Here is a 25,831-nt window from a genome sequence, read left to right as displayed (position 1 = left end):
TACCCCATAATACTACAGCGATCTCGCAGCTCAACAAAACACAACTGCTCGATCTGAAAAACCAGGGCCAAGAGGGACGGGCCTGGATGCACATTCCAGTGGCCCCAGTGGGGGTAGCAGCAGGCTCCTGGAACCTGCTCAGGTCAGAATGCAGCTGCTCCTGTCACAGGACAGGAGTCTCAGGTGGATGGAAATGGCTTTGCCTCAAAACTTCAGAAAGCTCCTGTCCAGTAACCATCTCAAGTTATTGCTTCACTACCAACAGCAGAACACGAGTGACAGGAGGGGCTACAGGGCTGGGGAGCCCACCCCGAGCAGGGCTCCACACCAGCACCCAGGATCATCCTAGAGACCGAGCTAAGCACAACCCACCCCAGAAACCCCTGCCAGAGCAAAGTGTGGAGAACAAACCATCATCAGGTACAAGGGAAGCACGGGGGCAGCGCTGGGAGCTCTGCTTTCCCTGCTGCACTGCCAGCTTTGCCCTTCTGCCATCCCAGAGCCACGGGCAGGGGCCGGGAGCTCTGCTGTGGCCCAGCAGGGACAGACACACGGACACGCGGCAGCGCCAGGAGAGGCCGGCGCTGCTGCCCCTCGCTGCCACGGCCAGGAGCACAGAACAAGGGGACAGAACACGGCACACACAGCCACGCCACGACTCACCAGCACCCACCACTCCATTTGGCAAAATATTTATTTATAATAAATCCGTCCCAAAGCGGTTGGTCACAAAGAATTAACTCCTCTTACATGTTTGGGCTGTAACAATGCTTTTGGTAGAAGTAAATAAACTGCTTCTTTTTACACAGTGTACAAAAACAAAGAGACACCGAAACGACAGGAAACGGGACACGGGGGAACTGGGGGGCACTGGAGAGACAAAGGCAAAGCAGAGGGGCCTGGCCTGGCAGCGCTGCCACCGTCATTTACCCGTACAGTCCTCAGCCCCACGCCGCTCTCCCCCCAGCACAGCTCTGGGCTGCAGGGGATGCTCCAGGAGAGGAATCTGATGCCGTGCAGCAGCTCCAGTCACTCTTTCACAGTACTGCATGTCAACACTGGGAATGGTTTCCGATATGGTTTAGACTGCACACAGTACTTGGCTAGAACAGTGAGTTACTCCCACTCCGTGGTTCCTGGGGGCTTCGATGTCAAGTCGTACATCACCCGAGAGATGCCGGGGATCTTCTTGATCTCTGCCACCATTTTCAACACAACCTGTGGTGGAGGGGAAACAGAGTATCAGGAAAAAGGTGTGTGAAACAGACCTGATGAAAATCACCCTGGAAAAGCCGGAGGGCAAACTGCTGACACCAGTTCTGCTGGACACCAGAGCCTGCTGCCATCAGCACATTGCCACCAGGCACCAAATCACATCAGCTGGAAGAAAACCTCTGCTCTCCAGTGAGAGTCATCTTCCAGGGCTCACAACTAATCCACGTTTGCAGCAATATTCCAGGGGAGGATTTGATGGTCTTGAGAAGTTCAGCTGCCTTAAAAACCCCCCAGTTCCCAACACCACTTACACGACACGCTGTTCTGTTTATACAGAAAGCACAAATTAACACTGCACTGCTCTGTATAGGAAAACTTTATTATTTCCCCCACAAATATTAATAAATAACCTCTATTACTTGGTCACCACACTACTACCTAGCCTTAAAATGACCATTTTTCATTTTGAAGAATGCAGGGTTTTTGTTTGGGGTGGGTTTTGTGGTGTTTGGTTGTTTTCAAGCACAAACACTGAGGTCAGATGAATCCTTATTTTATACAATGGGATAGTCGTTCACATGGCAACCTGAACTGTTCTTTGCATGAATAGGCTGCCTGAAAGTAGAGGACTTCAATTATACACAATTACTAAACAATGCTCATATGCTCCTAAAGTGTGTTTAAAATCAAAGGCCAATCCTACTCCTACAGTGCATTCCCAGAGGGACAAAGTACTTGACTGGACATGGATAAAGTCAGGGAAAAAAAAAAAAAAAAAAGCTTGAACCTGACTCTTAAGTCCCCTTAGTGGCCTAAAGAGCAAACAGGACACTGAGCTATTAAACTGCAAGTTCCAGTAAAAGCAGAAGTGCCAAACAAAGGCAATTCCCAACGTCAGGAAATCTCCAATTAGTAATGCAAAAATTAATTCCAAATCCCAGGAATGGCTGGGGTATTCTTCCTTCTTTCACTGGTGGCATTTTAGCTCAGCTCTGCTGGAAAGTTTGTCATACCCACCTGCCAGCCCCTCATTTTGTTAGATTTTCCTCCCAAAAGGCCACAACATTCATTCTAATGATTATTTATAACAGAGAAAAAACGGCAAGAAACTGGAGGTGAAGGCAGTGGGGGTGAGAGGGAAGCTGCAGCGAGCAGGGGCTGAGGGGAGCAGGCAGCTGCAGCCCTCCCTATTGTACATGCAGGTGAACCCGGTGGGAAGAAGTGATGATGTGTGACTCCAGCTCAGGAGGCTGAATGGTTTCTTTATTATAACTATGCTATAACACATTAATATACTGTTTAAAGGAGATACTAAACTACAAACCTACTTGTTCTAACTCCCATATCTAACTCACTCACAACTCCTGACCCTCTCTGAGTGCAGCCACAGGTGGGTTGGATTGGCCATCAGCTCCAACAATCCTCACCAGAACCCAGCCAAGCCATCACCCCAGGTGAACAATTCTCATTCCACATGGGAAAAACAAGGAGCAGGAATAGAAATGCTTTTCTCTTTCTTTCCTCTGTGCTCCTCTATGAAAAATCCTGAGAGAGAGAAGGATGTGCCTGGCACAGCCTCACCTCCTCGGGCACCTCGCTGCCCGGCGTGGCGGCGACGCCCGTCATGAAGTCGCTGGTGATGAAGGGCCTGATGACCACAGACCTCTGGCACGAGGGCTGCTTCTGCAGGGGGTCCCGGTCGAAATGCAGCGGGGTCAGGATGATTGGCATCTGGCTGATCTTCCCAGCATAGCCTGCAGCACACAGGGGCACACACACCTGAGCGATGCCAGCTCTGCACAGTGCCCGCCTGGGCTCCCGGCTCTGAGCCTGGAGCTGCTCCCTCGTCCCGGGGGATCTGCTCCCATCTCCTGGGGGAGCTGCTCCCTCTGGTCCCACAGCCCGGGCTCACAGCAGTGGTGCAGCTCTACAGCTGCAAACCAGCACTGGGCAGGCCCTGGCACAGGTTCCCAGAGCAGCTGTGGCTGCCCCATCCCTGGAAGGGGCTTGGAGCAGCCTGGGATAAGTGGAAGGTGTCCCCAGGCTCTGGAACAGATGATCCCTAATGTCCCTTCCAACCCAAACCACTCTGAGATCCTATAAACTGCCACTTGAGATGATCCTCAGCCTTTGCAGGCACACAGAAAAATCCCAGCTAATCTGTGTCATCCCTGTAATTAACTGGAATCGATGGAAAAGCCACTTTCCTTCCCACATAACATAAAACCATGGGGTTTTTTTCAGTCCCCATTTCAAGCCCAATAAAGAGATATTCCCAAATATTTCAAAATCTTTGAAATATTCTTTGACCAGTCTTTGAAACACTCAGGAGAAAGCTCTGCAGTATCCCTGGCTGGTGGTGGGCAGGTAACTCCAGACAATCACATTTCCCTGATTTTTCCACATCTCCTCCTGAAAGGCAATGCCCAGCTCCCCAGTTTCCCTGTTCCAAGGAGATGAAGGTCCAAAACCCAGGTGTGTGGAGCTCCCACTGCTGTGGCTCCCTCCCTCTGCCAGCCCTGGCCTGAGCTGCTCACAGGGAGCTTTTCTCACTAAACCACAACTCCGGGCTTATTTTTAGGAGCAATTCATTCACACACAGCCAAGTGTCACCAAAAGTTAGCGCGACACAGCTACAGCTTTACCAACACAGCCAACAGTGTTATCTCAGCCTTTTGAGGTTAATTCTGTACAAATTCTGTTCACACAGCTCTGCAAACTGAATATGGATCCTCAGAGACAGGGATCTGTTGTAGCTTGATTTATACCAAATACAGGCAGGGCTTCCCACACAGATCACATCTCCAAAGGTAATTAAGTAAAAAACGGAAGAGGCTGAACCTCAGAACTATTTATTCCCAGGCTCTGCCTGTGTAGCACATCCAGGGGACTCCACACTCCCTGGCTGTGCAGGGCTGGGGTTGCAGCTTTGACTTCAAGTTAAGAAATCTGAAACCACCACAGGCTGCGAGCATCACCCCCATGAGAAGCCTGGCATCTGGGCTTTCCTCAAAACCAACACCATTTAAAAACTGCGTCAAGTTTCTTCACCTCAGGTAAACACTGGGACCAGCAAAGAGAAGGGATTTGGGTGACTGAGTTGCCTGCCAGTACGTTTTGCACAAGTCTGCAGTGAAGCACCACAGCTTTGAGTTTCATGATGTGTCAGAAGCAAGTCAGTCCCCAAAATCCCCTAAAATTAATTCCTGGCCTTTGGCTATCAGCTTCCACAAATTTTCACTGCCGTTCCACTAACTGATCACTTTTTTGGAGGTACCTGCCTGCAGATTTTCACAGTGCCACTCTGACTACACCCCCTGGGTTTGCAGGGATCCGGGAACACGGGTCTGACCCCTGGGATGAGGCGCAGCACCTACCAGACTCCCTGAGAATGTTGTGAGCCTCAAAGTCAGCCTGACGTAAAGTGCTGAGGACTCCTGTGGTCAGGAAGGTGGGGGTGACATCCGTGGGGGGCTCCTTGACAGGGGGGCCAAACACGTACACGACTCTGCAACACACAGAACAAACCACACTGCCTCCAACCTGCTGCTCCAGCGCTGCAGTGACAGGACACTGCTAGGAGCCATGCCTTATTCTGCCCACAGGTTTTGAACAGCAAAGCACCAACCCCCCAGGAAATGCTGCACCTCCTTGTTACTGAACAGGGCACTAACTGCAATTTATAAACCTACAGGAGCACATCTGCAACAGCACATCTCCTGAATTCAAAGCAGTCACATCAGCTTTATGTTTCTCATCTCATTCCTCGTGTTTCAGGAGCTGCAGAAGAAGGAGCAGGGTTTGAGCGGCCTCGTGCATGGATTCACCACGAGGTGCTCACAGCAGCTGTGTGGGTCTGCAGACACAAACCAGGAGGACTTGTGTAAGCTCCAAAACACACAGATATGCCAGTTTACACGGTGGATTTGTGTTTGGAATACAAAGCCTGCGAGCACAGCTGGGCAGGGGCCCAACTACGCCAGTGCCCTCCCTGGAACAGCAGAGGAGCCTGCAAAGACCCCGCTCCTGAGCTGTGGGATGCTCAGGAGGGCACTGCTGAACCCAGCAGAGCTTACAGAAATCAGCAGTGCTCCAAAGCCAGAAACTGCCTTTTATTTTCATTTTTTTGACATTCTCTGGAACTGCACAGGCAATCCTGATTTATGCCTCCTTTTGTCCCTTCTGCACTTAATTTAAACAGGTACCTTGCAATTCCAGGTCTCACCTTTCAGAGTAAAAGCTCTGTCAGTAGGTGTCACTTCTGTGAGAAAATGAAGTTTTGCTATAAGCAATTCTAAGCGGTTTTGGCAGAAATCCCACAGCCAGGCAAGGAGGGTATAATTCTCCAGAGCTGATTTCATGCCTAAGCACCTTCAGCTGCTGGAAAAGTTATGGACTCGAGTGGGCAGAAAATGTACCCTCGGAGAGCTCAACTGAGATCAAACTGCCCAGCTCTGGAGCTCTGCCTGTGCCATCAGAAGTGACAGCCCCACACAAATCCCTTCCTGACACAAAGGCAACCCAACTGCAGCACATCACAGCTCAGCACCAGCCTGGAGCCTTGCACAAGAGATTTGCATAATTTATAGTGTGTGCTGCCTAATCCAAGGATATAGGCCAGCAGTGTCTTTTCAAGATGGAAATAAATCCATATTTTGATTTATTGTGTATTTGTGACCTCTGCATGATACACCTGTATAGTAAAAAAGGGCACCCCTGACTGGGTGCCAGTCAGAAATGCTGATGTCTGGCTCCAGATCAGAAGGTTAAAGGATCTGTTTTATTAAAACTACACTATAATACATTAATATACTATTTAAAGAGTATTCTATATACATACTCCTTGCTTAGTTATCAATTAACTAGTAAGTTTAATAAATTTGTGACTGCTTGCTGAGAATCTGAGACACAGCTGGATCTAATGGGTTATTGAACTTAAACAACTTTCACTAGAATTTAATCAAGCACTTACTTCAGGTAAATACTCTCTATATTAAATTCTACGTGGAGAAAACAAAGGAGTAGAGATAAAGATTGTTTTCTCTTCTTCTTCCTGTGTTTCTCTTGAGAGACAGAATTATGTCTGTCTGTCTAGAGAATGTGAATGTCACACACCTGTCCAACACATAAAATATCACACCCCAGGTTAAACAGGGCAATGCCTGCACCTGCTAAACTTCCCCACAGGAGTCGGGTAATTGGAAGGGAAGGTAGTTCAATACTCACCTGTTGATGTTGTGGCACATGCGTGGTATGAGCCTGGCAAGGAACATCAGGGACTCCCAGTGTGGAGCATCTTTGCTGGAGATGCCACAGACGTAGCTGTAGGAGCGACAGTCGCCCTGGGGAACACAAAAGCCACCCTGAATGCCAGCTCTGCTGCCAGAGCCACTCACAGCTCCTTCCTGTCCGTCCTGCAGCTGACAGCAGCACAGTTTGGGCCAACATTTAGCAGACACCGAGCTGGTGACACTGGTGACACCAGTGAGAGACCGAGTGGGTGAGAAAATACAGAGCGAGATGAGAGAGCTGTAAAAGGAAATATTAGGGCTGGGAAGACTCATCCACAGCGGCCAGTGTTGGTATTTTGGTGACAAAGCACAGAGATTTGATGACACTGCAGCCTGAGACAGTAACCAAAGCTGTCTGCAGAGAGCCACACGAAGCACTAGGCAGCTGAAAATAAAATATGAGGAAGAATTCAACAGGGAGGGTGCAGAGAAAGGTGCTTTACAGCTCAGGGAGGAAATGTCAGAGTTACTGCACACAGTCCATGAGTGCCAGCCCTGCACCTGCACCTGGCTGAGTCTGTCCCACAGGGAGGGAAGGGGAAGGGAGCCCAGCTGCTGCCCTGGTCCCAGTGTTCCTGCACTGCTCCAGCTCCTCCCTTCCCGAGGAGAGGGATGAGCACAACTCACAGAAGTCCTGGAAAGGGCGACGAGCACGTCCAAAAGGAGCAAAGTGGGGTTTTACCCAGTGCAGCCGAGCTCCCCTGAGCCTTGGTGGGGCCAGCAGGTGACAGCAGAGCTCAGGGGCTGCAGAGTGAGCCCCTGGGCTGGACAATGCCCCCAGAGAGCCCCGAGCCCAGGGACCCCAACCCCTGCCCTGCAGCCACAAGGACGAGGCTGGCACAGCCTCTGCAGCCTGCCCTGCTGAGCCAAGCTGCAGTGGCAGCCCTGCAGCAGCAGCAGCAAAGAGAAAACACAGCCCCACAGCCAGCCTGCCCTGCCAGGAGCAGCTCCCAGCGCAGCCTGCAAGGAGCCCTGTACCTGCACTCCCACGGTTTTGATGGGCAGCAGGAAGGCATTCAGTGAATGTAGGCTTGTGATCTGCATCAGCTTCTCCTGGTCCTCCTCACTCGTGCACGCCTTCACCCTCTGCAGCAGCGTGTGGGGCTGGGCAAGGGTGCAGAACAAGAAACTGGGGTTAAATAAAGCTCCCAGCCCCTCACGCAGAACTTGCAGGACACAAATAAAGCTGTTATTTAAGTGAGTGTTTGCTTAGTGTACATCCACCCCTTGGACCTATTTAAAGCACACCTCTCATCTGACAATTAAACATTGGCTGAAGCACTTCTCTGTGATTACACTATGTTTTAAGCTGAAGCTCTCCAAGGCCATAGGGGAAGCTCTTTTCCTGTGCTCATTTTCTCCTTCACAAAGCTGCACTTTCCACTTCTATGGCACCACAATTCCCTGTCTTTTAAAGGAAAGGCAGACAGAAATCCCTGTCCTTCAGGATTCACCAGAAAGGTTCTGGAAACTGTTCTGAACTCACACCTCAGAGCAGACCCCCACTATTGCCTGACAGCCACCACAAAGGTCAGCACAGTTAGGAGATGTGGAAGTCAAACATCAGCCACTGAAAATTCCAGGTTTTGGATCAGGGCACCTGGCCAGCTCCTGGCACTCACATTTACCCACTCAGTGATTCTGGGGTGTGCAAACCTAGAATGTCACAACTCCTCCAGGGAGGAAAGATCTTTTCCTGACACTATGTGATCTCATCTGCCAAAAGTTTAACTACAACACAATTTGTTTATTGTTTGAAAGGTAAATAAAGTTCCATTTTCCAGAAATGGTTCAAAACACTTGCACCAGTCACAGAACTAAAAATTCCACTGAACAGCTTCAATTGAGCTGTTCTTGGAGGCAGCATTCCTCAGGGAGCACAAACCAGTTCTTTTAACCTTTTAGCAGACTAAACCTCACCACAGGTCACTACAGAACCATCACTCAAAACTAAAATTCAGGATTTCCTTACCTTCTTCACACTGGCAGAAAAATCTGCCACTATTTTCAAGATGTTGTTTGTTTCTGGGAAGTCTTTGCACACGTAAGGTTCTTCAGCACAGATCACTCTGATTGCTAGGCCAGGACCTGCAAAGCAACATTGAAAAGATATTATACCAAATAACAGGGAGCTGGCTGGAAGTGTGGAACAGTGAGCCAGTCACTGACTTCTGTGTATTCTGCCATTCTAGCTAAGCTTCAGCTGTCTAAACACCCTCAAGGACAAAAAGAACCCACAGTTACCAACTTTGCTGTTTTCTAGTGGAGAACTCGTGTTAGAAATGTTGAGCATTTACTTTTAAGACAGCAAATGCCCCTTGGAAAGCAGGGCCAGGCCATTATTCCAGGTCAGATCCACATGGCAGCTCAGGCAGAGCTCACTGCACTTCCTGAGAACTCCTCCTTTGGCTTCTCCCACCAAAGCCAAGCAAAGGCTCAATCTGAAAACATCATGTATATTTATCAAGCTGCTCTCTGGTCATCTTTCCCTGAAGGACTGTGCTTAAGTGAAAACCTAAATCGATTTTTTCTGTGTTTAAAGATCAGTTTTACACTGCAGTTACTCTGGATCTGCTGGAGAATACTGCTGTGACCCACCAGCTCCATACCTGGGAAGGGATGCCTGGAAACCAGCTCTTCAGGAAGACCAAGCTCTCGTCCCAGCACTCGCACCTCATCTTTGTGAAAGTCTTTCAGTGGTTCTATTACTTTACCCTAAAAAAGAAAAAAAAAAAAAAAAAAAAAAAAGAGAGGCAATTTACCCTCCAGCTCGCATATCCAAACAAAAAGCCTCAAATGCTTAGGTTCTGGCACCTAAACTGGCCTGACCTCACAGCACCAGTGCCAAGGATTCCATGAACACTGGAAAGAAATTCCATGTGAATGTGGGCTTTGTAGAACAGCTGCAGGACAGAGGGCGAGACCAGAAGTCCCAGGTTGTGCCAGAAGAATCCATGGCTCCAGCAGAGCAGACAGAGCTGTAAGGCCAAGCTGGCTGTGCGTGAATTCAGACCTTTCTTGTCTCTGCTGGATGCTCAGACCAACCCCAAAGCCCTGGAAGCACTTTGTGCAGGGAAATACTGAAAATGGGGTCATTAGTTCCCTCCTGTGGCTGGGAGCTGGTGGTGACTGAGCACCTTCCACCAGATTGCTGGGTGAGGTCCCTCTGCTGTGCTGGCTCTTTCTCAGAGTGCAATACAGTTAGAGAACTCACCATTCCAGTGCCAGAAAACCAAACCAGGCAGCCTGCCACCTTTGCTTGACATGCTAATACTAAGGAGCTGTGCACAGAAAGGTGTTTAGAAAGCTCTTCTGGACTGCAGAGAAACAGACCCTTGGCAACAGAAGACATGCAATAAATTCCAGAAGACATGCAATAAATCCCAAGTGACAACAGACTCTCAGGGGCCGTGTCAGCAGGGTGCACCAGGGCCAGTGCCAGCAGCAGAGCTGCGGGTTTTGGGTGCTGGCAGAGCCAGGAGCAGGCAGCAGCCCCCGCGCTCACCTCCTCGCGCAGCTTGCGGATCAGCTCGGTGTCGTTGTGGTGGGTTTTGATCACCTCAGCCTTGCCACTGGCCACCAGGGAAGCACTCTCGATCAGGTCAGGCCTCAGGGTGCCCTGAGCAAGGAAAACCTCCTCGGGTTTCAGGTTCATCTCCCCGATGACCTCGTTGGCAATCTGCAGGGTGGGCACAGAAGGTCAGAGTTCGGGCGCTTCTGGGGCTGTCAAAGGGCTCAGGAGCAAATTGTCTGAGCCATGGCAGGGAGCTGGAAAAGCACAGCCAGCCAGCAAACTCATGCTGCCACTGTCCCACTGCTGGAACACTCCTGTAAGCCCATCTTCCGTTGAACGGAAAGTGGGGAAAGTATCTCCAGAGTCAGGACCGTCAGCGCCTGTTAAAACTTCTCCCTGTCTCTTCCCAAAGGCTTCTGGGGTCACCCACAGCTCACACAAGCACCCCTGCCACTGACTAGACACTGAAAGATGCACCCAGGAATCACAGTATTTAAAAACTTAACCAAACAACAAATAAACATTACCTTAACAAAGGTGTCACCGATAATTTTTCTCTTTTCTTCAGGACTTGTAGTCATATTTAAGGTCTTGCTAATTCTTTTCCGTGGAGTTCTGTCCTCATCTGAGATGGGCAGAGTTGTTGTGCCATTATAGAATGAATGGGCTGCATTCACCACTGCAGGAAATCACAGGGATTTTTTTTTGTTGTTGTTTTTTAGAAAATCAATGAAGATTTTTGTGCAGGTTACAAAATAGAAGTTTCACTTTATTGCTAAAAAAAAAAAATCCTTTGACTATTAACTGCATTGAATAGGGCTGCTCAGTACCTCAAAACTCAATTTTAACAAGAGCCTTTTATTTCTCTTATTAACCTATTACTTTTTCCACATTGTGAGATTAGGCAGCCACGTGCAAGTCCAGGTCTTGCTTCCCTCTCAGATTATAATTTACTTGCTTTAAATAGTTTACAGACAGTGTTTCCCCAAGGCCTTTCTGCAACCAAAATTAAATGATGCACTATTTACTCATGCTACATTATGCCACTTAATTTAGAGAGGCTCCCAACCCAGAGGTCAGCTGGGAGGCCCTCTGGCATCCTTCACCAGCACTGCACTCCCTGACCTACAGAAGGAGCATTTGCAGCTAAGGGATTCCCTCAATTTGCTCCTCTGGCTGCCTGCCAGAGCCCAGGTTTATTGCTCCACGGACTGCAAGAATAAGACATGGATTTCCCACTTAAAAAAAAAACCTGAAAATACACGTAGATCAGCGTGTTTAGAACGAAGCTCAGGACACTGCACTGTGCCAGAGGGAAGCACTCGGGGCCACACTGCCTGAGCAGAGCAGAGCAGAGCCCCTGGGCAAGGCAGAGCCCCCAGAAGAGGCAGCTATGGCTCAGGAGCTCACCAGGCAGCACAGAGCAGTCGTGCTGCTGGCACAAACGTGGTCTTCTCTGACCTCCCCATACCTGAGGTACCAAAAAGCCTCTGAGCCTTCTCATCAGTCACATCTGGGCACTTTCTGCTCTCTCAGCTAACTCCTTCACAGAGTCATAAAGGTTGGAAAAGACCTCCCAGGTCATGGAGTCCAGCCCTTGACCAACCAACACCCTGGCCTCAAAAAGTCACTGCAAAACCATTAAAATGCACCTCTTTCAAAGCAAGAAGAAATGCTTTGAAAGCCATTTTGGCTATAGTAGCATTCAGTCACCCAAATGAGCTCACAGTTGACACAGAAAGAGCCTCGGGATAAGAAATGAAGGCCGAAGTGCTGATCAAGACACTGGAGACAAGGGAAATGCAGCGAGTTCTGCAGCAGCTGAAGAGGATCCCTCAGCAGAGAAGTGACCGAGGCACAAATCCCCTGCTCTGCTGCGCCCCGCCTGCACGGACACCAACATCTGAGGAGACGGGGCAGCTCACCGTGCTCCAGTCAAGGAAACAAGGCCGAGCACTGCGGTTTAAATGCTGAGCACGGGTCCAGGAGGTTCCACATCGCCCACCCCGCCTCGGTACCGGAGCCTGGGAACAGCAGCTCAGCGAAAGCTGACCCGAGGGGCAGGTTCTGGAAGGGTCGGGAGCAGGAAGGAGGTACCTTTCACGTGGATGCCCAGCTTCCTGAGGGCCTCCTCCACGGCCTGGCTCTCCCTCTTGCGCATGAAGCCGTTGTCGATGTGCACGGCGATGACCTGCTCGCGGTTCAGCGCGCGGTTCAGCAGCGCCGTGCACACCGTGGAGTCCACGCCGCCGCTGAGCAGCACCTGCCAGGGGACAGCAACCCACAGCGGCTCAGCTGGGCTGGGGACGGCCCTTCACACAGCCGCTGGGACGGGAGGGCACGGCAGCGAGCCGCAGGCAGCCAGCAGCGCGCTGCCCCAGCCGTGCGGCGCCCCTACAACCTCCCCAAAAGCTGGCCGGGCAGGACCCAAACCACAATTCCCTGTGGCAGGCACAGTCGTCTTCCTTTCAGGATTCTTTATAGAGGAGCACAGGGAGAAGAAAGAGAAAACCATTTCTATTCCTGCTCCTTGTTTTTCCCATGTGGAATGTGCCTGGAGAATTGTTTACCTGGGGTGATTGCTTGGTTGGATTCTGGTGAGGATTGTTGGAGCTGATGGCCAATCCAACCCACCTGTGGCTGCACTCAGAGAGGTCAGGAGTTGTGAGGAGTTAGATATGGGAGTTAGAACAAGTAGGTTTGTGGTGTTAGTATCTCCTTTAAACAGTATATTAATGTGTTATAGCATAGTTCTAATAAAGAAACCATTCAGCTTCTGAGCTGGAGTCACACATCAGCATTTCTTCCCACCGGCTTCACCTGCATGTACAATAATTCCCCACTTCCCACATCAACCCCAGCAACCACCAGCTTCTGCAAACCAGCCCCCAGCTCTGACTCACTCACCAGGACCTTTGAGGAGCCCACTTTCTCCTTGATCTCCTGGATGCACTGGAGCTCTCTGTTCTCCACGGTGAAGGTGCCGCTGCAGCCCGCGATGTCGTACAGGAAGTTCTTCAGGATCATCTTCCCGTTCACTGTGAGGCTCACCTCAGGGTGGAACTGGGCTCCGTAGAGCTTTTTAGACTCATTTGCTATGCCTGGTACACACGACAAAACAAAAATAAATAACTAAGCTGGAAGTGAATGCACAGCCAAGTCAAGGCTCCTTGGGATTGGCGAACTCCAGTGGCTTCCAGACCCCAAATTCTAAGGTCCCACAATTTCCTGTGACAATCTCTGTGTGATAACTCCAGTGGCTTCCAGACCCCAAATTCTAAGGTCCCACAATTTCCTGTGACAATCTCTGTGTGATGTTAAACCCTGCTTTCAGTACCTACATTATTCTTGCTCAGTTGAACATTCATGCAATATTAAATACAGTAACAAGTTAATAAAGCTGTAATAATTAGACACTGCTTGACTGGCACTGTTATAGTGCACAACCCAAACCCCACAGTGCAGGTCTCCCTCTCCCCTGCCCTAAGGGCACAGGAGATTTCATTTCTAAGACAAACAACACACGTGTGCTTTAAAACAATATAAGCTATATAAATAATGCTAATTTTAGCCACATTTAAATCAGGACCATTCCTTTTAAAGTCTATTTCTTTATTATCGTGACAGCTTAACAAACAAACACACTCCAGAAACTGTTAGAAACAATTCATTTATTTGGCAATTAAATAACAAGGGCTATTACTCTGTTCCCATTTGGTTCTAACTCCTGTCTGCCATAATTCTTTACCACACATTATCAGAAGACAAATTCAGGATAAAATAAATACCTGCTATGATATTCCCAGACTGTGCCACCACTTTGAATCCATCAGCTACTTTATCCACGCTGTCTCCATGAGTGAGGAGCACAAGCTCTTCCTTCTGAAGGCCTCTAAACCAGGATTAAAAACCAGAATCAACTCAAGAAAGAACAAAGACCTTACTCTGCCTTTCCAAGAGATGCCCTGAGGGATTCCAACAAAAGCACATCTCCAAAGACCAGGACATTTGAAATGTCTGCAGGATTTCCTTCCCAGGAACAGCCATCTGCAGCTTTGAGATGCCTCCCTTGGAAGCTGCCCAAGCCCCTGCCCAACACACCCCTCCTGCAAGAGGGGACTGATCTTAATTCTGAAGGGTTTGTGGGTTTCTCCCCACAGACACCAGCACTGACGTCCCCTCTAGGACATGGGGAGCCATCTGGAGTCCATCGGGATACTGGGAGTCTTGCTTTTTGTTTCAACAAAGTGAACTTTTCTTGTTCAAAGCTATGTGTTTTCGGGACAATTTGGGCACGTCAGACAGTTCTGCAGGAGCCCTACAGAGGGAAGACAATAAAACTGGAACACCAGGGATGAGTAAACTGTCAGACTTTTCACAAGGAACTTGAAAGCCATCAACAAAATTACCAAGAAATCTAATTCTGGTTTATAAAACGTCACAAAGCAGTTTTAAAGGAAGGTAGAAGAGGATTGAGTTTGGATTTTCTGTGCCCTTTCCAAAACTGGATGGGCACCAACAAATACAAGAGCAGTGCACAGCAGGAGACAAGGGCTTAACTCAAATATTCTCAGATCATGGTGCAATTACAGTGTCTCAGTGAAGACTCTGAAATACGGAGTTTATACAATATTCCCAGGAAATACACCTGCTTTTTTAGAACCAATTGGAAAGTTATCCCTAAGTATTTGAATGGCCTACTTATTTGTGACCACATTTGTAAAAGTTTTATTAGAAATTATCAGCTAATTTCGTTCTTTTTTTTTAAATAACCTTCCTCTCATCCAGACAGCCCTTCCCAGGCTGACACTGCTTTGATAAGTGGAAATGTGTGTGCACCTGAAGAGTGAGCAGGTGTTGTCCAGGGTGATGCTGAACACTCCATCCTCCCGAACGCTCTTCTTGTGCACCGTCCCTCCAAACACCTTGTTCATCATCTGCAGGGCCAAGGGACACCATGAGAGAGCACCTCCCCACCTGCACCGCTGCCTCCCTCACCTCCAAACACCTTGTTCATCATCTGCAGGGCCAAGGGACACCATGAGAGAGCACCTCCCCACCTGCACCGCTGCCTCCCTCACCTCCAAACACCTTGTTCATCATCTGCAGGGCCAAGGGACACCATGAGAGAGCACCTCCCCACCTGCACCGCTGCCTCCCTCACCTCCAAACACCTTGTTCATCATCTGCAGGGCCAAGGGACACCATGAGAGAGCACCTCCCCACCTGCACCGCTGCCTCCCTCACCAGGACTGCCAACACCTCATCCCAGAGCTGTAAGAATTCCCTTCAGAATTAATCCTGGCTCTGTACTGGGCTCGTTCCCCACTGCCAGCAGAGCTGGGGGCACTGCCACACACAGGGAGCAGAGCCCCACAGGCAGAGATTTGCAAAATAAGGTATATTCCATAGTGTGCAGCTCCTTCCCTCAGAAATGGCTGCTCTGCAAACCAGCTGAGTACCTGAGGCCACGTCAAAAACCTGAATTTATTCCCACAGTTTTATTTTGGGACAAACCCTGGAAAAAGCAAGATGCACGAGCAGAAGTCATGCACCCAAAGCAGCCCTTGTCTCCCTGGAAGTTTGTTTTGGTCGGCTGGGATCTACCAGATCCCTGCAGGATCACCAGTGAGTCCAAAGGTAAGTAAGGGTTATTATTTCCTTTTTTGTGAGGGAGTGTTAAGCACTCTTAAGCCCATGCCTGAGACACTGCTCCACTTGTTTCCAGGAGAGGTGCCTTTTTCAGTACCAGCTGGGCAGAATTAATGAGTGACTGACAGGTTGTATTTACCCTGACAAAAACAGCGAGTGCAGACCTCAACTCACAGCACTGCAGCAAAGAAAAACCATTTATGCAACTGATCCCGAACTGTTGTGGGTTGGAAGGACCTTAAAGCTCATCCCATTCCACCCCTGCCAGGGCAGGGACACCTCCCACTGTCCCAGGTGCTCCCAGCCCCGTCCAGCCTGGCCTTGGGCACTGCCAGGGATCCAGGGGCACCACAGCTGCTCTGGGCACCTGTGCCAGGACATCTCTACCCTCCCAGGGAAGAACTTCTCCCTAATCTCTAATCCAAATCTGCCCTCCTTCAGTTTAAGGCCACTCCCAGGTAAGGCAGAGCCCAGAGAGGAACACACAGCAAGCTCAGCTGCTCAATGAACGCTCCTGTGGCTCTGCTCAGAGAGCAGCTGCTCCAGCACTGCCCCTCCAGCTCATGCAGAAAGGAGACCTGGAAGGTGGCTGTGGACAGGCACATTTAACAGCTGGACTCGCTCCTGGAGGTGTTTCCCAGCCCCAGGGACCCCGTGTTGTCTCCCAACAGCACCTGCATCCCATAGCAGATCCCAAGCACTGGTTTTCCTATTGTGAATATGGCTGGGTCGAACCATGGTGCATCTTCTGCATACACAGAGTTTGGTCCTCCAGATATGATGATGGCTCTGCAGACAGAACATAAGAAATCATCAACCCAAATACACTGCTTACTTTGAAATCTGTTTACTGTAAGCACTGGCACTGTCTCATACCACTCCTAGAACTGATACTTCCTAGCACACATTTGAACACAGACATCATAACACGCAGCTTGATTTTTGCTGCCAGACCCAGCAGGTTTTCAGGGAAGGATTTCCCCAGTTTAAACAAAGTCAAATACAAACCATCACAAAAAGTGCCTGTATGTTACATTTCTCATAGCCAACCATCAGCTATGAGAGAATCAGGATGGCTGGGACAGATGCAGAATATTAGCAACAATATATATATATTTATATATATATATAAATATACATACACACACACAATTTATGAAGTCTGTGATATCTGGAGGAGACCTGCAGTCAAAAAATCCACTCCCTAGCTCCTAAATCTGCTGAAATAAAATGTCCCTTCATCCATTCTGGCAATACAGAGATGGCATTAGCAACAAGTTGAGAATTACAAGTGCAATACACACGATCCTGTAGGGCTTGGAGTTAATTCTTCACACTATAAAAGAAAATTAAACCATCTCAAAGAGGAAGAGAGTTTTTGCAAACCACAGTGATTTACAGGACCATGAACTGCAGAAGCACCAGTTGGGCAACGCTGCTGGCCTCGTCCCAGGAAGGAGCAGGGCAGTACCAGACCTTGGACCCAGAACTGTTTGTTTCACAGAGAACATCAAACTTGCTCCGAGCCAGAAGCGCAAAACCAAACGAGACAGGAGTTGCACAAAAGGGATTAAATGTATCTAATCATTCCCCCGGCATTAGTTCCATGCAACACCGACAAAGACCGGTTCTGAGCAGCAGGAGCGGGCACTGTGCCACCAGCAGAAACAGCCCTGCAGGACCAAGGTCACCTGCAGCCCCCCAGCCCAGGAGGGATGGAGCTGGGAGAGGCAGCATTTGTCTCCCTGCCTGCTGGCATCTCCAGGCCAGCTCTGGAAGCAGCACAGCTGACGTGGGTGCAGTTTCACACTGAACCATCCTGAAAGCTCCTCCCTGCAGGTCTTGCACAGCCACTTCTGGTCGGCCTGGAGACACGGTGCATTTCCTGAGCCTGGACTGCTATGAAGAGCCTGAACTCTCTCCGTGGCTGCTGGTGTTCCTGCTCCAAACAACTCCATGCACAGAAGCATTTGCTCCAGTGCCAGATGTACAGAACATTATTTAATATTAATTAGAGCCACAGAACATGCTCCTGGAGCTCAGGGCCATGCCCATTCCCTGGGGAGCCTGGGCAGAACTTTTCCCTGATCTCCAACCCAAAACTCCCCTGACACAGCTCCAGCTGCTCCCTGGGGTTCTAGGAAGGAATTGAAAGAATACAGCCACACCTACAGACTGAACATTCTTATGAGACGTCAAAATAGTTATACACTCTTCTAGTCAAAAAGTAGAGTCCTAAACACCTGGGGTTTTTCCATACCAATTGAAATTTGACATAATACAGAGAGGTCTGCAATGTGCCCAAGTACTGGAGTAAAAAAAAAAAAAAAAATGAGGCTAGGAGAAGGACTTGCATCTTCTCAATGTGCAGGAGAAGTCAGAACCTGCACAGCATACAGACTGTGCAAGCTTTCCTGCAGCACTGTGCCATTTCCTGCACATTTGTCTGTGTTGGTATGAATATCCCTTTCTCTGGTTTACCCTAAAGCCCTTCCCAAACCACCTGACCCAGCTCTGGAAAGCCCCTTTGCACTGGATTACAGGCACCACATAAAAACACCCAGGGAAAAAGTGTGCATTGACACCCCGAGGTCAGCACTCCTGCCAGAGCTCAGTGCCCGAGCCCAGACTAAATCCAGAGCCCAGACTAAATCCAGAGCCAGGATATTGTGGGAAATGCTCCTGTTCATGCCACATTTAGGTGACACTTCACTGGAGAGTGTTCTGAACATTGAGGAGCTGCCTTTTCAAACACAACATGTGAACATGGTTTAGCAAAATGTTGGCTCTTGCTGCCCATCTCAAAGCTCAGCACAGGTGCAGCTCCTCACCCATTCCGTGCACCAGCTGCCTGACTGCTCCCAGGACATGGAACATGCACCCAAACCCTGCAGCAAAGCCACAAGCTCAGTCTTACAGCGACCACAGCTGTTGGTCTGTTGGGTTTGTCAACTGGCACTGGACACAAACAGCTTTTGTGGACACACACAGCTATTGACCAGCCTGGGTGACCTGAAACCACCACCCCAGCCTTGAGAAGTGACCTGGGTGAAGAGGTCACTTCTCTCTGCCTCATTTTAGAGAGCAACTATTTGCAATGACAACTCCCAGAGGTCTAATTCCAATACTCTGAAGAACTTTCAACTGTTCTGGATCCTTCCCACTGCAAACCTGCATCAACACAAACTATTTACTGCTTCACTAATTATCACTGATTGGAAAAATGCACTTCTGCAGCACTGTCTTATCTGTTACAGAGCACAACCTAAATCCCAGGTGCACCATATTTCTGGATTTCTACCAAAATGACAAGTAAGTACAAATCTTTGGTGATTTGTAGACTTCAGGGTATTTATTCTCCACACACAGAAGAGATGTATATCCTAGAAAGCCTAACAAAACATGACAAATTAATGTACAAAGTACTAAGTATTTGTGAGACCTTTCTTTGCTGCAAAAAAATGAGTGGCAGTGTCAATTAGGGATTTTATAGCTGCTTCCCAGGAACATCTGGCACAATTTACCACAATACCTTGAGAATCCAAGTTAGTTAGTTTAATTAAAAAAAAAAAAAGTAAAGAAATATTTTTAGAAGCCCACAAAAAAATTCAACAGGTAAAACAGCAAAATCATCTACATTTTGGCAGGTAGTTACCATGCAGCCTCTTGAATGATGCTCTGCAATTGAAATTATCAAAATGACATTAGGAAACAAATGTACAAAAAGGCATGGAGAGACAAACGTACAAGATGGATCTCTGCCCAAGTGCCCCCAGCACAGCTCAGGTGTTCCTGCAGCCACACACAGAGGGAATCACCCACACCACTGCCACTAGAGAGTTGTATACAGGTAGAGATATTACAAAAGAAAGGCTTTATAAAATCAGGGCTTAAGCCTGTTGCTTCTTCTAAGTGCAGCTAACCAGCTAGCTTGTAAGTTCCCATAAGAAAGAATCTAAGGAATAAGAAGCAGTTAGCACAACAACCTATTCTAGTAAGAACAATAGGTTGCACCTGTAATAAGAGAAAATCTGTCCCATAAAAATCCACAAAGAAAAATGTAAACACCTGGGTGAAGCGAGAATCTCAGCACACACACACAAGAACACCTTTGAACCAATGAATTGGGCAAGAAAATTGGAGCCACTTGGAGTTGAACACAAAATCTATGAAAATAAAATGAGCTACATGAATAAAGAATAGGCTTTTCCTAGGTGAAAAAACAGAGTCCTGTCTGCTTTATTGCAACATCAGAGCTACTGCCTGTTGCAGGCACATTCTTCTTTCTTTCAGGATTTTTCATAGAGGAGCACAGAGGAAAGAAAGAGAAAAGCATTTCTATTTCTGCTCCTTGTTTTTCCCATGTGACTGGAGAATTGTTCACCTGGGGTGATTGCTTGGCTGGGTTCTGGTGAGGATTGTTGGAGCTGATGGCCAATCCAACCCACCTGTGGCTGCACTCAGAGAGGGTCAGGAGTTGTGAGGAGTTAGATATGGGAGTTAGAACAAGTAGGTTTGTAGTGTTAGTATCTCCTTTAAACAGTATATTCATGTGTTATAGCACAGTTATAATAAAGAAACCATTCAGCTTCTGAGCTGGAGTCACACATCAGCATTTCTTCCCAAAAGGTTCACCTGCATGTACAATATCTGCCCGGGCAGGGAGCAGGGAGGGGACGTACCGGAATCCCTGCTCGCGGATGGCGAAGGCCGGCGTCTCCAGCGGGAAGATCTCGGACTGCACGAAGAGCTCGCGCACGCGCCGGTCGATGACCTTGCCGTACTGCGCGCCCGCGTCCAGGATCACCACGGCGCCCTCGTAGTGGTGCTGCCCATCCTTGAGCTCTGCCCCGGCGTTCTCGGGCTGTCAACAGCACCCGCGTCAGAAACCCCAGAGTCACGGACGCCCGCGCCAGAAATCCCATGGAACCGCTGACACCCGTGTCAGAAAGGCCATGGGATCACCCACAGCCACTCAGCAATCCCACGGGATCACCCACACCCTTGTCAGAAATCCCATGGAACCGCTGACACCCGTGTCAGAAATGCCACGGGATCACCCACACCCACTCAGCAATCCCATGGGATCACCCACAGCCACTCAGCAATGCCACGGGATCGCCCACAGCCACTCAGCAATGCCACGGGATCACTGGACACGAGGCTGGAAAAGGCCTCTGTGAGTGGCCTGAGTCCAGCTGTCCACCCAGCCCCACCACCCTGGTCCCCACTGAACCGTGCTCTCAGTGCCGCTTCCCCAGGTTTTCGGAACCCTCTCAGGGATGGTGGCCCCACCACTACCCTGGGCAGCCCCCCGGATGCTTTACAAACGTTTCTGTCTCTTGAGATCCAGCCCAAACCTCCTCTGGCTTTACACTGACAGCCTACTGACTAAGCCTGATCTCTTTAACAACTAACATGTGCAAGGCTTTGCTAATTAGCTATGATAATTTATGTTAAAAATGATAAAGACCAGCCAAGATACTTCAAAATGAAAAAAAAACAAAACAAAACAAAAAACCCAAAAAAAACCAACAAAACAAAACCAAAAAAACCTACTTGAAGATTATAAGGACCAGTTGAGGCACTGGCAAGATAAAGGTGCTGGACACCAGCACAGAACATCCCAAGCAGACACACAGCCACAACATCCCCATCCCCCAAACCAAACAGAGCACAAATTAGGGAAGAAAAATGCTAATGATCTAATGAAGGCAGAGCTTCCCACAGCAAGAGCTCATATGCCCTGATCACCATCTGCAGCCTCTCCATCTTTTTCCATTTTCCAGTTGCACATGAACCCCAGCACAGCCCATGAGAACTGACAGCATCGGCCTTTTTCTCAGGCAGAACAGCACAAAACCAAACAAAAAATGTTTCCCCCATCACGCTGGCTCATATGCTGAACTTCTCTTGACATTACCTCCTGGAGAGAATAAAAAGGGGAAATTGAGAACAAACGTTGCTGCTAAATGATTCCAAAAAGACCCAACACATTTTGAGTGCAGCACTTGAGCAGACCGCAGGTCAGAACAAAGCAGTGGTTCCCTCTGAGCCCCTCAGGTCTGAACCGCTTGGCCAACTTCAGCCAAATCTGACAGAGTGCTAAAACACACAAGGCCGAGCTTCTTCATTAAAGAAACTTGTGAGGAGAGGCAGCTATTCCATGCAAGCGTCCTTATCGGAGCATCTCCAAGGAAGAACGAACAGCCATGCTCCAACACCACAAATCTGCTGCATAAAGAATTGACTTTTGTCAGGGTGTTCTTCCCCTAACTTAAAGCTTACCTCGCCCTCGCCCATGCAGCTTGGTGGAGGACAAACTGGGAAGGGTTTAACTTTGGCAAAGGCTGCCTCCAAACATCTTGGAGCTCCGTTTCAAGATTTACTGATGGCAAGTTGGAGTGGTTCTGCTGGTTTGGAGCAGGCAGCAGAACCTCCAACCCAGGACTCGCCTGCGTTCCCATCACTGCTGCTCAAGCATTTCCACCTGGGGCAGGAACCCACCCCAGAGCAGCCACAGGTGACCCTGGAGAGCATCATCCTGCTGGGACACAACCTCCCGACAAACACACAGGAAACGTCCAAGGTTCACACCAGCTGGAAGAGGTTTTATCTTAATTAAAGGACATAAGTGGGGGGAAAAATAGTGCCAAATCCCTCAAAAGCCTAAATCCGGGTTAAAATCAGATACTTCATTTTTGCCCTTCAGCTGGCAGCCAAGTTGCCTGATGGGGAGCTCTTAATGACTTTTATTCCTGGGTTACACAACAAAAAGTGCACATGCTGGAAGAGAGCAGGCTTTGCAGCAAAGACCCCTCCACACCCCCAGCGAGGCAGAGTCACCAGAGCTGTCCTCCCTTCCATTGCAGGGAGGGAATCAATTTTAGAGTGATTCTGGGCATTTCCACCTGCCAATTCCTAAATTACCAGCTCTTGCAAGGCAGACCAACATCCTTGAGCTTTCCTGAGCCCATCTTGGGGAAAACATGATTCCTTGCAGTGCTGTTTTTTTATTTCAAGTCTTTAATTGTTTCAGGGCAGTAGGTTGTGTCATTTAGGGCCAGAGCTTGCAGCCCCCTCACGAAAAAAAGACTAAACAGAAGTTACTGTTGGAGTCAGCTCAGCTGGACTGATAGCCAAGCATCCACACCTGTAGCTAATAAAGAAATAAATCTGGTTTTCAGTGCCCTACCCTGAGATGCTTTGGGCAGGCAGGTGTGGTTAATGGGGGCATGAGCAACAGCTGGGGGGGAGACAGGAGTGTGAAAACAGAAAGAGCCCGAAGTTACATCAGGAGTAGCTTGAGCAGCACTGTTAAAGCAGCATGAGTAGGCCTGTGTCCTGAATCTGCACCTCCCTCAGATCCCAGCAGAAGCAGGACAGCAATCCAAACTCCTCTGAACTCACCAGACAAGTAGAACTGTAAGGGGGTTCAGAACTAAGAGAGCCCAACGTGCCCCACCATAAATCACAGGCAAACAGAGGAAAGGAAAACGTCATCACAGGATCTGGCTTTACTTCTTGAAAGGCACAGATCCAAGGCTAGGGGTTTCACACCCCAATGTACCAAGGGAAACTCCATTTGATGAAATCCAAAAAGGAACAGAGGCTGTTCATGTGCAGCCAACAAGGCAGCTGAGCTCTGCACGCCCCGGGCGTGCCAGCAGAGGTTTAGAGGACACCAGACAGCCCAGCTCCTGCAGGGACTGATGGGGCTCATGGAGCCAGCACCTCCTCCTGCTGGGGCTGAACAGCCTCTAATGAAAGCTCCTCTTCCCCCTCAGTACAGGCAGAAGTAGCTCTCCTTGTCTTCCTTCTCCTGCTCCTGTGGTCTATTCACACAGAAGTCTGGAGGACAGGCTGGTTTTGAGACCTCCTGTGGAAGCTGCTCTGACACCTGTCCCAGGCAGTCCAGGCACTGGGGCAGAGGCACCCCGCTGCTGTCCCCAGAGCAGGACTGAAAACAGGACTAAAAACTCGTGCACACCGAGAGAAGAAGGTCTCTACTCGGCTAACTCACATCACAAGTCACCCTGAATATCATGGACCCGAGACATGGCACCAAGATGCCACGTGCCACCTGAGCCAGGCGGTCACCAGCCTCATCCCCCCACCTCAGCTCTACCACACTAACACTGGAGGGCAAAATCTTCCATCACTGCTGCTCTTCTGTGTCAAAAACAAGTTCTCTAGTGAGCTGAGGTAGGAGAACTGGAATCAGGCTTGGGTTACCAGCCAAGGACATCACAAATCCTGCTCCTCACATACCTACCTAGTGCCTTAAACTGAGAGTGCAAGCTCCTAGCAGCCCACTTGTGCAGAATCAGGGGATTGTTCAGCATTTCACACACCCCCATGCTTGCAGGTTGGTCATTAATGCAATTTATAAACCACATTTCCATACAGACCAGTCCCACTCTGGAGTACTGGAGAGTAGCAGCAGCTCCTCTGTCCAAGCCCGCAGCCCTGAGCTTTCACCCACACTGGTAACTCAGGACAAGCCTAAACCAGGAGCCTTGATCTTGCACTTTCAAGCCAGCACAGGTTTTACAAGAGTTTAACTGCTTCCCTGTGGTATTAAAATAAAGCAGGTCCAAGAACGCTCACTCGCATTTCACAGTATAACAGGAAAGCGGCTCCCTCAAACTCAGGCCATCCCCAAGACCGAGACAAGAGCCCCCAAATCTTTCTATCAGGGCAACTTTAAGAGACACGAGTCTGACGCAGGTGTCCGTGGGCTGCTGGGAGCCGGTCCCTGCAGAAACTGCTCTCCGTCGTGCAGGACGAGCCAGGAGCTGCACAGCCCGTGGCCAGGGAGAACTGGAGCCCCCAGGAGCAGCCCCGGCCAGCAAAGGAGGCTGCGACCACGGCCGGGGAAAAGAGGGCCACGAAACTCACCCGGGGGCGAACCGAGCACTCAAAAGGCCCTCCAGAGGCACAGCTTCTTGCAAACGAGATAAAGAGCGGAGAACAAGGGAGGAGAGGAGCCCCCAGGAGCAGCCCCGGCCAGGAGGGGAGGTCGTGAACACGGCCAAGGGAAAGCGCGCAGAAAACTTACACGGGGACCAAGCGAGCCCTCGAAACCGAGCGCTCGAACCCCGCCAGAGTCACGGCTTTCTGCAAACTAGAGAAAGAAACCAGAACGAGCCTTTTGTCCCGCTGCAGCAGCGGCTCGAGGCAGCTCGGGTGGGAAGTTGCGTTCTCAGAAAGAGCTGGAAGTTCCTGCGGCGCACGGCTCGTCCGGTGCCCCGGTGTGCCGGGGCCGCACGGACACGTGGCCGCCCTGTCCCCGGGGCTGCAGCGGGACACGGGGCGCTGCGGGGGCAGCGGCGGCACCCGGCCCACGGCAGGGGCGGGCAGCTCTGGATGAACCGAGCCCCCGGCCCCGGCTGCGAGCGGGGACGCAGCCGGGCGGGGCGCCGCAGAACAGCCCCGCTCGCTCGGGGAATTGATCCGTTAATTAATGAATTAGCGCTCTGCGAGCAGCCAGGGCTGCGGCTGCAGCGCGGGCGGTCCCCGCTCGCCTCCCGGGCCGCGGCGCCCCGCCATGTGCCCGGGCCGGGCCGGGCCGCTCCCCCGCGCCCCGCGGCCGCAGCACTGACCTTGGTGTCCCCGTTGCACAGGGCCATGGGGGCGGCGGGCAGCGCGAAGAAAGGGCCGCGAGGAGCCGCGGCCGATGAGCTAATGCCGCCCGCGGGAGGAGGAGCCGCCCGCACGGCCGCTCCGGCGGAAGGGGAGGAGCGGCGGCGGGGTCAGGGGCGGGACGGGGATGCGGGGACACGGCGGGGACACGGCGGGGACACCGCCGGAGAGCCCGGCGCCCGCGGCGGGTTTGCGCTCCGGCGGCTCATTTTGCTCTATTATCAGGGAAAAAAAAACAATCAGAGCTTTGCAGTGAGTGCGTTTTTGTGCGGGAGCGTCTTATGGCATCATGGGATCGCTGGCTGCTTTGGGTTGGGAGCTTAAAGCCCATCCCGTCCCACCCCCTGCCATGGGCAGGGACACCTTCCATCGACCGGGTCCATCCCGTCCCGTCCATCCTGGCCTTGGACACTGAACCTGCGGTGGCTGCTCGGTGAATTCCCCAGCGCACACCGGAGAACGTGACTGCATCCGTGGAACCCTCCTGGAGCGGTCCCGGCGCGGTTTTGATGCC

At 50.3% G+C, this 25,831-nt stretch overlaps 1 protein-coding gene across 1 annotated transcript; it reads right to left on the bottom strand.

The window, feature by feature from the left end:
- Positions 1-676: 676 nt before the first annotated feature.
- GMPS (guanine monophosphate synthase) lies at positions 677-25,434 on the bottom strand. Its single transcript, XM_068200139.1, has 16 exons — positions 25,278-25,434; positions 20,355-20,536; positions 16,347-16,461; positions 14,860-14,957; positions 13,809-13,912; positions 12,928-13,121; positions 12,118-12,283; positions 10,548-10,699; positions 10,012-10,185; positions 9,116-9,221; positions 8,479-8,594; positions 7,485-7,610; positions 6,442-6,557; positions 4,593-4,723; positions 2,797-2,969; positions 677-1,218 (listed from the first exon to the last, which is right to left on the bottom strand). Exons 1-16 carry the CDS (start codon positions 25,302-25,304, stop codon positions 1,117-1,119), a joined length of 2,082 nt encoding a protein of 693 aa, XP_068056240.1. The 5' UTR covers positions 25,305-25,434; the 3' UTR covers positions 677-1,116.
- Between the last annotated feature and the right edge of the window lie 397 nt (positions 25,435-25,831).

This window comes from Anomalospiza imberbis, chromosome 10 (genome assembly GCF_031753505.1).
Source record: "Anomalospiza imberbis isolate Cuckoo-Finch-1a 21T00152 chromosome 10, ASM3175350v1, whole genome shotgun sequence".
In the NCBI taxonomy this organism is placed as follows: Eukaryota; Metazoa; Chordata; class Aves; order Passeriformes; family Viduidae; genus Anomalospiza; species Anomalospiza imberbis.
The sequence above is the reverse complement of the archived record's forward strand: the minus strand, read 5'-3'. Positions and strand labels throughout refer to the sequence as shown.

What these genes read in the sequence shown, in the direction of transcription:
- GMPS (XM_068200139.1), bottom strand. Translation starts at nt 25,304, where the DNA reads ATGGCCCTGTGCAACGGGGACACCAAG. An exon ending in TGTGCAACGGGGACACCAAG is followed by an intron (nt 20,537 to 25,277) that starts GTCAGTGCTGCG and finishes TGCTGTTGACAG; the next exon opens with CCCGAGAACGCCGGGGCAGA. An exon ending in CAACATTCTCAGGGAGTCTG is followed by an intron (nt 2,970 to 4,592) that starts GTAGGTGCTGCG and finishes TGTGTGCTGCAG; the next exon opens with GCTATGCTGGGAAGATCAGC.